Here is a 13,397-nt window from a genome sequence, read left to right on the forward strand (position 1 = left end):
TTTGGGTTTGTCAGGTTCGGATAAATATTTTCCCGCGCCTACTGCCGCCTGGGATGCTTAGTCAGGTGCTTGGCTTAAATATTAGCCGCAGAGAAGAATGCATGCTTGATTCTGGGTGGAAAGAGGATGGTCAAATTCATTATTGTCAATCTTGCAATTTATGAAGTCCCTTTGAGGCATATATGTGTATAGCTGTTTAAAAACAAGGACAAGAAGAAGTAAAAAAGCAGAGAAAGGGAATGAAAGGCCTGCAAAGAGAGGGGAGACAAGACATATATGAAAATTGAAGCAAACAATACGGAAAATAAGGGATGTACGGGTGGTTTGAGTTTATAAGAGAAAAGGAAAGGGAAGAAGGGAAAAAGGGAAAATAATTTTCATCCCATAGACGTCTAGGCCAACGAGCCAAAAACAAGGAGAACGGGTAAACGCCATCCACCAAAACCAGCTATATAGTATGTCTTTTATTCCCCCCTTTTGACAACCCGGGCAACAACACAACACAGCTCTAAAAGCGAATGCCAAACCGCGGACAAAAGAAAAGAAAAACGGTAAGAACAAAAAACCACTAGATATGAAGAAAGAAAACTAGAAAAAGAGAACAGTCTCATAAAGATTTTCTACTGCGCTTAACAGAGCAACACAAAACAGTAGGACAGAAGAATGAATAATGAATAATGGATTGGAGAAAACATATAAATCGGCAACACATGAGCACATGCACACACAGCACACAGACAAAACCTACCCATAAAAATAATGTTCATGAATTGATGGGTGTAAATAGGGATGGGCCAGGGACGGACGGGCGATAGGAGGAAAGCGGGGAACTGTAACAAAAACAGAACATTGTAAAATGTGTATCCGAAGTTTAGTAGTAGTAGTAGTAAAAATCAAGATTTACAAAACAGTGGGCGTTCAGAAGTAGAAGATAAATATCAAAAAGTGAAAAAAATAAAGAGTAACAAGAGAACATCACAACATCATCACAGCATGCTAATTGCTATGCCTTTCATTCATCAAATTCCGAACAGAACTTTGTAAGGTGTATGAAGAGGTTGTGTTCACTGGCACAAAGCCAAAAACAAAGAACAGAGAAGAGAAGAGATCCAGGAATTCATGAAGAAGAAAGAAAAGAGAATGCAAAACAAGAAACAGCCAAGGGGACGGCCGGTGAAAGGGGTGGGGTGAGGCAAGTAAGAGAGAAAAAATGAAAAAAGGATACCTCATATCAACCGAGAAAGAAGTTCCAGGAAACCAAACAACAACCCATCAATATTCAATCAATCCATCTAACCACTCCACTCCACTCTACCTCATCGAATTGCTCTGTGCCACAGTGGGCATCTGTGTTGAAGATGGGAACCCTCCCCCACCATTATGATTATCAGTATTAACGCTTTGGCTTCCAGAAGAACCCTTCCGCTCCCCCCGTTTCCTACTGCTGCCACTACCACGAGTTGCAGCGGCTGCAGTGCCAGGATTCTCACCACCACTCCCATACCCCGATCCCGATCCTGATCCTGTCCTGCGCGAGCGAGTGTCATCGTACGATCCGTGACGGCGCCTCTGCTGGAATCAAAAAACGGGGGTAATAAACCACGGCGTAAATGTTAGAAATTATTTGTCACATACATTTAACAGCCCACGCACGTTGAAAAAAGAAAAAGAAAAAGAAAAAGAAAAAAGAAAAAAAGAAGAAAAAAAAAAAAAAAAGGAAAAGGAAAAAAAAATAAGGAGGAGGAATTCTCGCTCTGGCTATGCAAGAAAAGCAAGCAAATACAGAGACAGAGATGGATAGAAAGAAGAAAATGAAAATGTATATGTGGTTATTTTTCGTTTTTGAAATAAGTCATTCGCCATGAGAAGAAACAAACAAAATTGCAGAAATTGACAAAATGGAAAATGGTGAATGAAAAAATGAGTCGTGACATTGTGAAAAAGGTGCATGAAATGCATGAAATGGCTGGCTGCAGATACAAGGGATCTCGCTTTATCTCTCTTTCTATCTCTCTTGTTCTTCTCTTCGCCCCTCTAACTCACTCAAGTCCCCTGTAAATCTTATGAAGCACTAACCGAATTCAGGTCTTGCCCATCCCGCTCCCGTAACCGCCGCTCCTTACTCGACTCATCTTGTAGTTTCAGTGCATTAAGTCGCTGTTGGCTGTCGTGGGTAACCGTGTCCATATCGTCCGTATGGCGAGATGATATTTGTGGTCCATCAGATGATGGTGTGGAAGATGATGTAGTCGCACCAGCATTAGTAGTAGTGTTGGCCAATAGTGGAGATGGGCCCGTTCCTGTTCCTGTTATGCTCTTTCGAGATTGAGCTAGCAGCTGCAGCCTGTCCCATTTGCCCTGTCTATTCTTCTCGCGGGCTTCTGCAGTCGACTGCAGTTCTGTGTAGTCGTGGGAGCAATCGTCGAATAATTGTGGGTTGATTTCCATGAAAAGTTTCATCGCGTTGTATACCATGCTATGGATGGTCCTGTGGGGACGGGTGGCGATAAGTAAAGTGTGCGTCATCAATTTTGCAAGTTCAGGAACATAGATCTTACCTGTTCCAATGCCCTTTTGAATTTTCGTATAGCGGAGCAAACATGATAGGCAGGATAGTTTCTACGTTATCGGTGACAAGATTACAGAAGTATTCATTGTTCCAAAAGTATAATGCCCGTTCAGCCACCTGGATAGAGATATTATTAACAAAAACGACCCACAGACAAATTTATTTTCGGTGGTGAAGCGGAACATACCTGAAAATGGGGGCTGGCCACCGATTTTGCCAATTGGTTGAAAAGCGGCTCCTGGACTTTGGCGAATTCCGTGGGGTCCATAACTTCAAAGATATCCTCGACTTCATTCAAAAACATAACTTCCTTCGTGCTGTTTACCTTCGGCCAGTATCGGAGCAACCCAAGAACGACCTAGGAAATAAACGAGTCAATTTCAGCGAGAGAAGGAAACCGGATGTAAGGGGCGAATGAAAGGGTTAGAATTACTTCTTCAGTGAGTGCAGAGTCCTTTTCGAGGAACTGAACGATGCAATATGCCAGCTGGGGGTGATACATGCTCAGGCTCTTCACTTTATGTAGGGGAATCAAGACGCGCGTTAAGAAGAGTTTGTGCTCCTCCTTTAGTGGGAGCGCGAAGCCATTAATAATAGAACCAAGAATCTCGAGCAGCTCTGCTACTCCATTAAAGCGTTCCGTTTCGTACATGAACTGGAAGAAAACATTGTTGATCGACCGTCGAATGTAAGAACGTAGGTTAAGGAATTTGCCGTAGATGCGGTGGAGGGTTGTTTTGAGAAAGTCTCGTTCGCGGGGGTCTTCAGAATCAAAGAGTTCCAGTAACTTTCCCATAGGTCAGTATTTTTTTTATAATTCCAGAAAAAGCTGTGGGAATAAAAGCACAAGTCAACATACTTGTAAAACAAACTGATGGTCGATATATGCTTTTGCTATATTGGTATTGAAATCTTGACTCTCGATGAAACGGAGGAAAAATTCATAAACCACCTGAATATGCGGCCATGCAACTTCAAGAACAGGCTCATCCTCTTCCGGGTCGAAAGCGTCCCCTTGAGGGTTAACTGGGGGAGGAATAGGGCGAAAAAGGTTTTTGGCAAACATATCCACCACGCGGGGATACATGGGGTCGGTGATAACAGATCTGTTGTTCGCCACGTAGTCTAATAATTCATGCAGGGCCAGTCGCTTGATCTCCTTGGATTTCATATCGCCAGTCGGATCATTAAAATCGAAAATGATATTGCACTGGTCAATTTTTTGCATGAACAAATCCTGGCGCCGGTTCGGAGGGACTTCGTGGAAGCCCGGGAGCTTCTCCAGTTCTCTTTGGCGCTGATCAGATATGTCGAACCTCGAGGAGTGTTGTCGTTTGGGTGTTCTGATACCTTCTGGAACATCCTTGGGAGTTGTTTGTAACCGATCGAAAAGGTTTGATTTTTGGCCAGCCTTTGGTGGCTGGAGATCTCCAGGCATGGTCTCTGCAGCCCCCGGCGGAGGAATGTGCTAAATTTGTTTCTCGTTCGTCAGCAGCTAGTTATCCACAGCACATAATATCCAATGCTATACGAAGTGAACCCAATCGCTCCGAAAGGATGAGCAGTGTGGGAGAGGGAAAAATGGAATAACATACCGGTGCGCTAGGGCTAATGATTACACTTGGAGCAAGCGGCTGTGGTTGTCGAATCGGTGTTCCGGGCCCATTTCCGGGCATTTGACCCGAATGACCTCCCATGTTTTGTCCTGGAGGCATAAAAAGTTGGGCGCTTTGAGGGGCGCTTAGCTGTGACTGAGCATTGTTATGGATAGCGCCAGCTGGCGGTCCACCACCGTTGCCGCCTTGTAGTCCAGCCTTCCCTTTCATATCGTTCAATGAGGTGGTCGAGGTGGTAGGGGTGCCATGATTGGAGTTGGCCGGGGAAGGGCTAGGGCCTGTCGAACTGGAGGTTGTGTTTTGACTTGGGGAGGATGTCCCGGAAGAATCTTTCTTCTTAGAAGACTTGTTTGAATCTTTCGCACGGGACAGCTGTTCATGCTAAAGCCGTCAGTCAATGCCGGGTTCTTCCTACAACGAAACAAAATGTGTCCATAGCTCCAAGACACATAACACAAACACCCACGCGGGGCTGGTTATGTGTGGGAGCTCTTACCACTCTCTGCCTGAAACCCTTCATGGTAGCTTATATCGGTGTGGCGGCCACATGTACAAGATCCGCCAGTGTTCAGCCAGTCGACCACGATTATCCGACAGTCAGCGGAATAGTCGTGACCAGCAGCTGTGTGAATTTCGAGGGGGAACGGAAAAGGCGACCCGGGCGGTATATTTATTCTAGAATGGCACATGAGTGAGCACACATTCCCTAGCGCGGGTTTAAGGGGTGCCAGAGACGAAGAAAGCGCTCTAGCTTATAGGTGGCAGGGTTAAGTTGACCCCAGGGCGAACAATCGCCATGAAATCAAGGTGAAGAAAGTGCCATCTTCGAATAGAAAACAAACGGGAAGAAAGGGATTAGGCTGTGCAGGTTGGTGTTTTCTTGCACAGGAGCAAAGGGGAGTGGAAGAGGAAGGGATGCTGCGGCTCGACAGTGGGTGGCGCAGTGACGGGGTTGCACGTTTGCACTCTCCCGAACGAAAGACATACAGAAGCTGAACGTTTAGGGGAGGGAGGGGAGGAAGTGGAGGGAGGGAGGAGGGAGAGGAGTGGAGACATATCAAGCCAAGCCTCAGGACCTACCGAGTAGGGTCACGTAACGTACCTTAACAAACAAGCAAAGACAATTGGAAACCCCAAAGTTCTGAATAAAAGGAGGAGGCAGCTGGTTTGATATTGTGGCTTGAGGGAAAATCGACCGGGGTGGGCAGTAGCGGAAGGGGATGTGAGCGACTTCAGGGGCGGTGGTGGCAGGGCGGGGAGTCAATCCCAGCGGGCCGTATGGTTCGGAAGGGAGGGAAACAAGGAGGGATCAAGCGCGAAGAGGCATGGGGTGGGAAGGAGAGGATGAAGTAGGATCAGTCAAGGGAGAGACGAGCGCTGAGCAGAGGTAGAAATAAGGCAAGACAAGATAAATGACAGCGGGTGCAGCGCAGACAGGAGCTGGATAGAGGTGTGGTGGGAGTTGTAGATGTCGTCGCCGTTGGAGGTGGATGTTGTCGTCGTCGGGGCGGGAGAGTTCGAGTAGACAGACTCCCCAGAGTGGCAGGAGCAGGCATGTCTTGGCGCCACTCTTCTGCGGGTTGTAGCTGTGGTTTGGCTTGGCGCAGGCTGCCTGATGCGGCTAGCGGGGGCGGGTCACGTGGCGAATCCACTTGATAGAAACAGCGTGGGGGATGAGTTAGATATAAATTGTATCTACAGTATGTATAAATATACTCATGCGAACATGTGGATTATACAGAGTACTCTCTCATTGTGATTCTATCTTTCTACTCTGCCGTCAGTAGTTAGCGCGCTGGTCCAGGGAAAAGGCAAACCCTAAGTCAACATTAGGAACCCAGCGCCTGCATCCGCCCGTATAAATACATGTATGTCAATATATGCTCTATCCACCGTGCGTGCTGGGCTACAAACAGGCAAGAATGGAAATGAGCATATCTATCTGTGTATCCGTTTAAATCTATATACTCCGTACCAGAATTACACACCCTTCAATTACCCACTTGCCGTATGACTGTTTTAGCCACCCTGATAAACCCCCTTCAATATGTCGCAAACGCCTCATGCCCGCGATCGCACTGCCCCTTGGTACTCGATTCCAGCGCGTGAGATCGTTACTGTGGAACATCCATGCGTGGTGAAGAACATAGACAAAGGGATCGAAACCCTTAGCGGAAACGGCGGCATTCCAAGGGCAAGCAGACCAAGTTCCCCCCCCTCTTTCAACCTATATAAACAAAGCCTGCAACTAACATGCCGTTTGTAGCTTCTAAATCCGCCACGTCAGGATTCCTCGATCAACTTATTCTTATCTCCCGAGGACGGCATGAGCAGACCTTTGTCTTCAATCTGTAACCCTGCAAATAACATCTTGCTGAAGATTACCGTCCCCAAGAGGACTGGGCGCAAGCGCAAACGTGGTTCTGATGAGCCCTTCACCAACGACCTCAATGATGTTGAAGAAGCCAGTGAACCTGCCAGCCCTACCACTAGTAGAAGCAGTGCTACAGTGCCGTCCCGTGCTCTAAACGCGCGGGCCTTGCTGCGACGACTCCAGGATAACGTGGGCAAATACGAGGTCGAAGCGATTGGCTGCGTCGAGCGAATGCACAACTTCCGTGGTATGTCGTGTAGGCCCAATGGATATAATATATCCATCAAGACTTCAAAGTTCAATGCTTTAGTGCTGATGAAGTCATAGGAATGCCGGATTTCGTCTACTCGACAATCTCTAGCCCCTTTATGACGAAATTCAGAGAGAATGTCTTACCCTTCCGATGTATGTGGTGCTTTTATATCCCCTTGAACCCCAGTCATTTTACACCATTTTTCTTCCGATAAATGCTAATCTTCCCTATATAGACGACAAGCTCAAAGAGTTCCAATTCGATATGACCAAAGGGTCTACATCGAACGTCGACATCATACCACCGCCAGCCTTAAGCCGTGGAGACGCCCCCTTCAACTACCTGTATGTTCACACTCATTTCTCCCAAATTACACTATACCTAACACATACCCCAACACAGCTATCGCCAAAACCCCACGGTCAAACAATCCATCGGCCCATCCGGCGAAATAACAACCACAAACACCCAACAAATCGTCAAAGTCCTCACCCACCTCGTAGCATGCGACGTCCCCTCCGTCCCAACCGCCCCTCGCGAAAATTGCCCCCCAATCCACACCCTCGACAAACCCCTACAGGAAACCATCGCAATCCTCCAATCCCTCTTCGAAACCCGCCCGGCCTGGACCCGGCGCGGCCTACGCAACCACCTCACGACCAATGAGCAGAAATACGCCCTCCGCCTCGCCGTGCCGTATGTCGGCTACATCTTCCGTTCGGGCCCCTGGCGCGACGCCATTGTGAAATTCGGCCATGACCCGCGCCTCCACCCATCCTCCTGCGTCTACCAGACATTTATGTTCCGCACGCTGCCGTCCAGTATCACCGAACAGCTCGAGAATGACCATGCCGGCACCCCGGCGCCGAGGAACACATCGACGACAACATCGGTGTCAACTAGGCGCAAGACCCTCCCGCGCGCCTCCGCCACTAGCACCGGTGGCGACCAGAGCGCGGCGACCCGCCCCTCCCATATCTTCACCGGCCAAGCCCCGCTCCCCCGCGACGGCAAGATGTGGATGATATGCGATATCACCGATCCCATCCTCGCCCGCCTTCTCAAACCACCGGCACCCCCGCCATCACCATCACCATCATCAGAAGCCCCATCCCCATCCCCATCCCCCATCCTCGCTGCATGCGACATCCTCTCCTCCGGCTGGTACGGCAACGTCACCCTCGCCGTCGCCAAGACGATCATGCGCGCGAAGATCCAGCACATGCTCGAGCACGGCACGACGCCGGCGGCGGCGATGGAGGAGGATTTTCTGCCCCTGCTGGAGTTTCCGGCGCGGTTGGCGGGGACGAGGAAGTGGGGAGGAAATGTGCTATTGGTCCTGGTGCTGCTGGTGGTGGGTGGCGCAGGTAAATTCGAGATGTATGACATTGCCGGCGGACGTGAGGGCGATGGTTCGAGGGGCGCCGGGGCGGAAGGTGTTTTTGGAGAGGGGGAGGGGGGGTGGTGATGGTGGTGATGGTGATGATGGAAGGGGTGGGGAGGATGGGGGTCGAGGGAAGAGGGTTAAGTGGGAGGATGAGGTTGGAGGGGTGGGAAGGGAGAACGAGGATGAAGGTGAAGGGGAGGAGGAGATGGGCGAGTCTGGAGAGGAGGAGGGGGAGGAAGAGGAAGAGGAGGGAGAGGGAGAAGGCGATGATGTAGAAATGTCAGGTCTATAGCCACCAGATTGAAAATTTGGTCTAGGGTGTTCCTTCCACTTGACTTATGTACTATATGAATGAAGCATCTTTACCAGGAGATCTCAGGGGCTATCCTCAGACATATATATACCAGGCGGGCAAGCACATCCATGCAACGCAAACCACACCAACCCGGCCAAGTTAGTTTACTTAGTTCGGTAAAATAGTGATCTCAATCTACTATGGGAAGCAGGGCCACAGGACAGGCAGATAACACACCGGACATGTACATGTAGTAGCAATTCCAATAGTTACCAATCATACATTCCTTCAGTAGTCAGTCAAGCAGCCAAAATAAACAATAGATATAAATTGATTATACGTAGCGTGCATGTAAGAAGTTGAGAAAATTATTAAAAGAGTCAAAAGAAAGAAATAGCTACAATCCCATAAAAATACTTAGATGGACAACAAAAAAATATTCCTAATACATAAAACAAGCTGCATCAAATTATAATGAAAATTGACATTGAAAGCTAAAAAAACAACAATGAACTATTTAACTGTATTAATAACAACTATCATGGCCAACAGAAAAAATATATATATATATATACCGCAGATTAGCAACTCACACCATAACAGCGACAGATTCATGGAAAACAAGAAAACAAGTAATTGAAGACAATGAAAAAGACCAGAAAATAGCGTCGAAACAGAAACAGAAACAAACAGGGATGAACCAAACTCCCAAGGATTTAGTTATCCCAACAACTCCCGATCCGAGCGCTACATCCACAGGCGAAAGAGAAAAAAAAAAAAAAAAAAAAAAGAAAAGAAAAAAAAAAGAAAGGGCCGGCTAGTATATAAGGTTCTATATGCTTTACTTCACCCCATTATTCATACTCCACACTAATACTATACCTACATTTTCCAAAACAAAAGATATTAAATAAAACCTCGTTACATCAGGGCGTCAGCCTCAGCTTCGTCCGCCGCACTCTCACTTTCCCAAATCTCTATCTCGTTGCTTGCTGCGAACGAAGAACAAGAGGTGGTAGAGGTGTTGGTGGTACAAGTGCTGTTGGCAAGGGGTGGTGCAGAGTTAGATATCAGTGCAGAGATGGCTGCGTGGCTGGCGAGGGTGGGATGGCTTGGTTTGGGTTGGCTTTGCTGTTCGTCGTGGTGGTTGTGATGAGGGTAGGATGGGTGGCAGTGGGAGGGATGTATTGAGGGGGGAGGTGGTTGAGATTCAGGCGGAGATCGAGAGGGTGGTGGTGGTGATGATGATGATGATGATGATGTGCTGACCGCCGTTTCTGCTTCTTCTCCTGATGGTTTCTCATCTTGCGATTGGGAATGTTCTTCCCCCGCAGTTGGGGGTGGTAGTGGTATAGCCGTTGGGTCGATGGTGTTTAGTACATGTGCATGGTCATTTGAATTCTCACAGTCATGCCACCCACCCTCAGGTCTGGACTCAGACTCAACCACGGTCACGAACCGCGTAACATCCAACTCCCCAAGCGCCGAGCGCGGCTCATCTGTCATTTCCACATTACGAGTACGATCCTCCCCTTCCATCTCCCCCGCGACAGCCGCTTCATCTTCTCCGCCCATCAACCCCCGCTGTCCCACAAATTCCACGGGGGGAGGAATATTCTCCTTCCCGCGATCATCTTTATATCGCGGCTTCTCCTCATCGTCACTAATATCCAGCACGCACGTTGAGTGCTCCATCAGGTTCGCCATCTCGTCCTGCTCGGTATCAGTGTAGATCTCGAAGTCCCAGGCTTTGGGGTGGTGTTTGATATTATTATTATTACTCCTGGTGCTGCTGCTGATATTGACATTGAGATGAATATCGTCCGGCGCGATTAGTTTTGTACTCTGCAGCCTCTGCGTCTGCGAAGTAGCATTGCGCGCGTTGGGGGCAACACTGGTATTGAGCATACCGAGAGTTCCATGAAGGGCATCGGCGATGGAAAACGGCGCGCGAGGCGCGGCATGGGCTTTTGTAAATGAAGGCGGGTCAATGCGTGTGTATGAGCCAGTGCTGCGGCGGGAGAAGGCACTTGCGGGTTTTGATTTCGGTGAGCGCCCTGCTGGAGCACGGAGCGGGGCCGAGTTGGGAAGGGCAGCTGCCCGCTTGATTTGTGAGACAGGTGTTTGGAGGCGTCTGGGGTTTGTGGTGATGGGTTTGGCGGGTGCGACGAAGGAGAATTTGTTTGTTGTTAATGTGGTAGCTGGCGCTGTTTTGGACACGTCCTCATCCAGTGCGTTTCTGGTCCTTTTGGTGCTTGGGGTGCCGAAGGAGGAGGGGTCTAGGTTTTCCGTGTCGGATAGGTCTGTCGTTTCTAGGCGGCGTTTGAGAGAAGGCGATGTTATTCCTATCAAGTGGGAATTGTTAGCTGGTTAAATATACAACCACAACGTGGAATTGTAACTGACCATTCTGTTGGTTTTTCGCGCTCTGCAGAAAACGCAAGCGTGAGGGATCAATCACTCCGAATGGCTGCCTCACAGGCGAAGGCATGGACTGGGTAAGGGCCATGTTTAGAGTGAAATCGCGTATGTGCTATGTATTGTTGCGGCAAGGTTCTTTTCTATATCTACGCTCCTGAGGGCGCGGGCATGAAGGGGATCTATGTGGGATGCTACCAAGGATCTCCAGCTGGTATGACGCTGTGAATCACAGCAATGGCCTGTTTGACGACTGGATAGGTCCTTTTGATGAATCCAGAGTTGGAAAATAAAAGGCAGATCAAAATCCAGGGGTTGGTTGGGGTCAATATGGGTTCCTCGCTAGATGTAAACAATGGCGGTATACAGCATACGAACAGGCAGAATGCTAAATGCACACGGACGCAACTGAGAGGAGATATACAAGTATGGTTGAGAAGAGAGGAAAGCAGGCAAGGTCCGAGATACAGGAGAAGAGAAGGGAAGGGAAGAAAAAACGGGATGTGTGTTGCTCTTGTTTTGCGAACAGAAAGAGGGGAAGTTGGAGAGTTATGAGGAGTTTGTTTTGGCCAAGGCTGGATGGAGCGCGTAGCACAGCGAGGGTCGATGCAGCAGAACTGTGTATTATTATTGGCTCCGTGCAGCCCTCCCTTGCGCCGATTTATTTAGCCTTGCTAGTGAACTGAGCTAAGGCGCGAAACTGATCTGCTCAACAGCGGACTGTTCTGATTCGGCGTGTGTAACTAACGGGAGGTTTTGGCTGGAAGCTGGAGGGAGGGAGGAGGAACTTTACTGTGTAGGTAGCCGGTCGGATTGGCTGGCGTGGTCCGGGGTGAAATGCCTCAGGAGCTTGATGCGCGTAAAGGGGGAGAGGATAGTATTGGCGAGTGAGCTGTCTGCGGGTTTCAGGGACTCGAGATACGAAGATGCAAGATCCCGGCTTGCGAATTGGTCGGTGGAATGTGGAGGATGTGAGGATTGTGGAGGGTTGTGGAGGAGGGTTTGGAAGGACTTCGGGGCGCCGTGACAATACGGTATGTTACCAAGAGTCGCGTTGGAGCGTGTTGCGGTGGCGGAGTACGGCAGCCTATAGTGACATTTGGGTCAAATGGATATTTTTGAGTATTTTATACTAGTGTTACCATATACACGCACCAATCATATTCAGGGCCTGTTCTCTCCCTTCACTTTTTTTAAAAAGTACAGTAGTCTCAATATTACAACTGTTCAGTGAGCGGAGTGTCTGTACTAATATTACAGCTGCTTTTTACAAAGTACAGATGAAAAAGATTAAATATTTAATAAATTAAGTAACTGTACAGAGTACTTACATCTTTTATAAAAATTTTATAAATAAATAGTATTTAATTTTAATAATGTGTAACAGTGTAAAATAGTACTTATATTATACTCTCAGCTATGTCAAGACTCTGTTACAGTTTCACACACTTTATTACTTTTCTATAAATGATTTCATTCATTTTACAGACTATTTAAACTGGTTTTCAATAACTCTATAATATTATTCAGATGTAATATAGAAAGATTTAATTAATAAATATAAGAACTCTACTTCTATATAAGATTAACAGATTACTCTTTTATAGTAGTAAGATATTACTGAGATATTACTTCAGCTATTCTCACTTATAGAATAAAAGAGAGATATTTGTTTATTATTTATATAGAATAATTAGACTGACTGTGTAACTATATCTGAGATCAGAATTAAACTTTATAGTTATTATATTATTTAAAAGTATTACTTCTGATTATAATTTATATTTATTATATTAATTTCAAATCATGTTATTTCAAATATTAAAGATCTCAGATTCACTTTTCAAATAAAAATCTAGTCTTAAATAAAGAATATATTTGAATTCTTAGTTACATTTTTATTCTGATCTCATTATTGAGAATAATATTAAATGAGATTATGAAATCACTTCTTACTTATATAATATTATAACATAGTGCTCATTTATTGAGAATTTAACAGAGAGTATTATTAGACTGACTGTGTAACTGTATCTGAAATCAGAACTAGATTTTTTAATAGTTTTATTATCAATTCAACTGATCTTATTACACAGTTTTAACATTAGATAGTAGTCTTATACTGTCTCAGTGAGACTTACTATCTACTCTTATTACATTTTTCAAATAAGTGTAAGAATAAGTGCTCGCAGGCGATTATTCGGGTGTTTGCAGCTTGGTGTGATATGTACTGTTAACTACTAGAAGTGTTCACAGTAGAAAGATAAATGTAGAGATTAAATGTATCATAGCATTCAAGCTGAGTTGTGAATAGTATTCATGAATTTCAGTCTATATAGTTATGTGTAGTCAAGGGCCGCTAGCCCTATTAGTTACACAAGAGATAGAAATAGAGATAAAGAATTTATAAGAAGTGAGATTTCTTATATACTCTCTTCTCTCTAAGACTTTGTTCATGAAGCCTTTCACTGAGTGACTTCATAGT

At 46.5% G+C, this 13,397-nt stretch overlaps 4 protein-coding genes across 6 annotated transcripts; 1 reads left to right on the forward strand and 3 right to left on the reverse strand.

Annotated features, from left to right (window-relative positions):
- Nucleotides 1-4: 4 nt before the first annotated feature.
- On the reverse strand, nt 5-5,739 carry BDBG_01491 (protein phosphatase 2a). Of its 3 annotated transcripts, XM_002628537.2 has the most exons (9): nt 5,288-5,739; nt 4,682-4,860; nt 4,165-4,557; nt 3,429-4,037; nt 3,003-3,356; nt 2,757-2,927; nt 2,559-2,686; nt 2,077-2,488; nt 5-1,572 (listed from the first exon to the last, which is right to left on the reverse strand). In XM_002628537.2, exons 2-9 carry the CDS (start codon nt 4,703-4,705, stop codon nt 1,312-1,314), a joined length of 2,352 nt encoding a protein of 783 aa, XP_002628583.1. In that variant the 5' UTR covers nt 4,706-4,860; nt 5,288-5,739; the 3' UTR covers nt 5-1,311. The 3 variants fall into 3 exon arrangements, with proteins under 3 accessions (XP_002628583.1, XP_031576498.1, XP_031576499.1); XM_031720360.1 differs by lacking the exon at nt 5-1,572 and having other exon boundaries at nt 1,658-2,488; XM_031720359.1 differs by lacking the exon at nt 5-1,572 and having other exon boundaries at nt 1,658-2,488; nt 4,165-4,566.
- Nucleotides 5,740-5,890: 151 nt separating this feature from the next.
- BDBG_01492 (RNA polymerase III transcription factor subunit) lies at nt 5,891-8,817 on the forward strand. The gene is made up of 5 exons (XM_031720361.1): nt 5,891-6,379; nt 6,452-6,806; nt 6,887-6,964; nt 7,048-7,156; nt 7,215-8,817. Exons 1-5 carry the CDS (start codon nt 6,233-6,235, stop codon nt 8,278-8,280), a joined length of 1,755 nt encoding a protein of 584 aa, XP_031576500.1. The 5' UTR covers nt 5,891-6,232; the 3' UTR covers nt 8,281-8,817.
- Nucleotides 8,818-9,415: 598 nt separating this feature from the next.
- BDBG_01493 (uncharacterized protein) lies at nt 9,416-11,003 on the reverse strand (the record flags this gene model as incomplete). The annotated part of the gene is made up of 2 exons (XM_031720362.1): nt 9,416-10,839; nt 10,901-11,003. The coding sequence occupies 2 exons, from the start codon at nt 11,001-11,003 to the stop codon at nt 9,416-9,418; spliced, it is 1,527 nt and encodes a 508-aa protein (XP_031576501.1).
- A 698-nt stretch (nt 11,004-11,701) lies between these two features.
- BDBG_01494 (uncharacterized protein) lies at nt 11,702-12,074 on the reverse strand (the record flags this gene model as incomplete). Its single annotated transcript, XM_031720363.1, has 2 exons — nt 11,702-11,999; nt 12,055-12,074. The coding sequence occupies 2 exons, from the start codon at nt 12,072-12,074 to the stop codon at nt 11,702-11,704; spliced, it is 318 nt and encodes a 105-aa protein (XP_031576502.1).
- Between the last annotated feature and the right edge of the window lie 1,323 nt (nt 12,075-13,397).

This window comes from Blastomyces gilchristii (genome assembly GCF_000003855.2).
Source record: "Blastomyces gilchristii SLH14081 genomic scaffold supercont1.2, whole genome shotgun sequence".
In the NCBI taxonomy this organism is placed as follows: domain Eukaryota; kingdom Fungi; phylum Ascomycota; class Eurotiomycetes; order Onygenales; family Ajellomycetaceae; genus Blastomyces; species Blastomyces gilchristii.

Bases quoted from the DNA above. Each gene is read 5' to 3' on its own strand.
- BDBG_01492 (XM_031720361.1), top strand. From the start codon at position 6,233: ATGTCGCAAACGCCTCATGCCCGCGATCGCACTGCCCCTTGGTACTCG. The intron at 6,380-6,451 runs GCAAGCAGACCA...TGCCGTTTGTAG, and splicing joins GAAACGGCGGCATTCCAAGG to CTTCTAAATCCGCCACGTCA. The intron at 7,157-7,214 runs GTATGTTCACAC...ACCCCAACACAG, and splicing joins GACGCCCCCTTCAACTACCT to CTATCGCCAAAACCCCACGG.
- BDBG_01491 (XM_002628537.2), bottom strand. From the start codon at position 4,705: ATGAAGGGTTTCAGGCAGAGAGTG. The intron at 4,038-4,164 runs GTATGTTATTCC...AAACAAATTTAG, and splicing joins TCATTAGCCCTAGCGCACCG to CACATTCCTCCGCCGGGGGC. The intron at 2,687-2,756 runs GTATGTTCCGCT...ATCTCTATCCAG, and splicing joins TGGCCAGCCCCCATTTTCAG to GTGGCTGAACGGGCATTATA.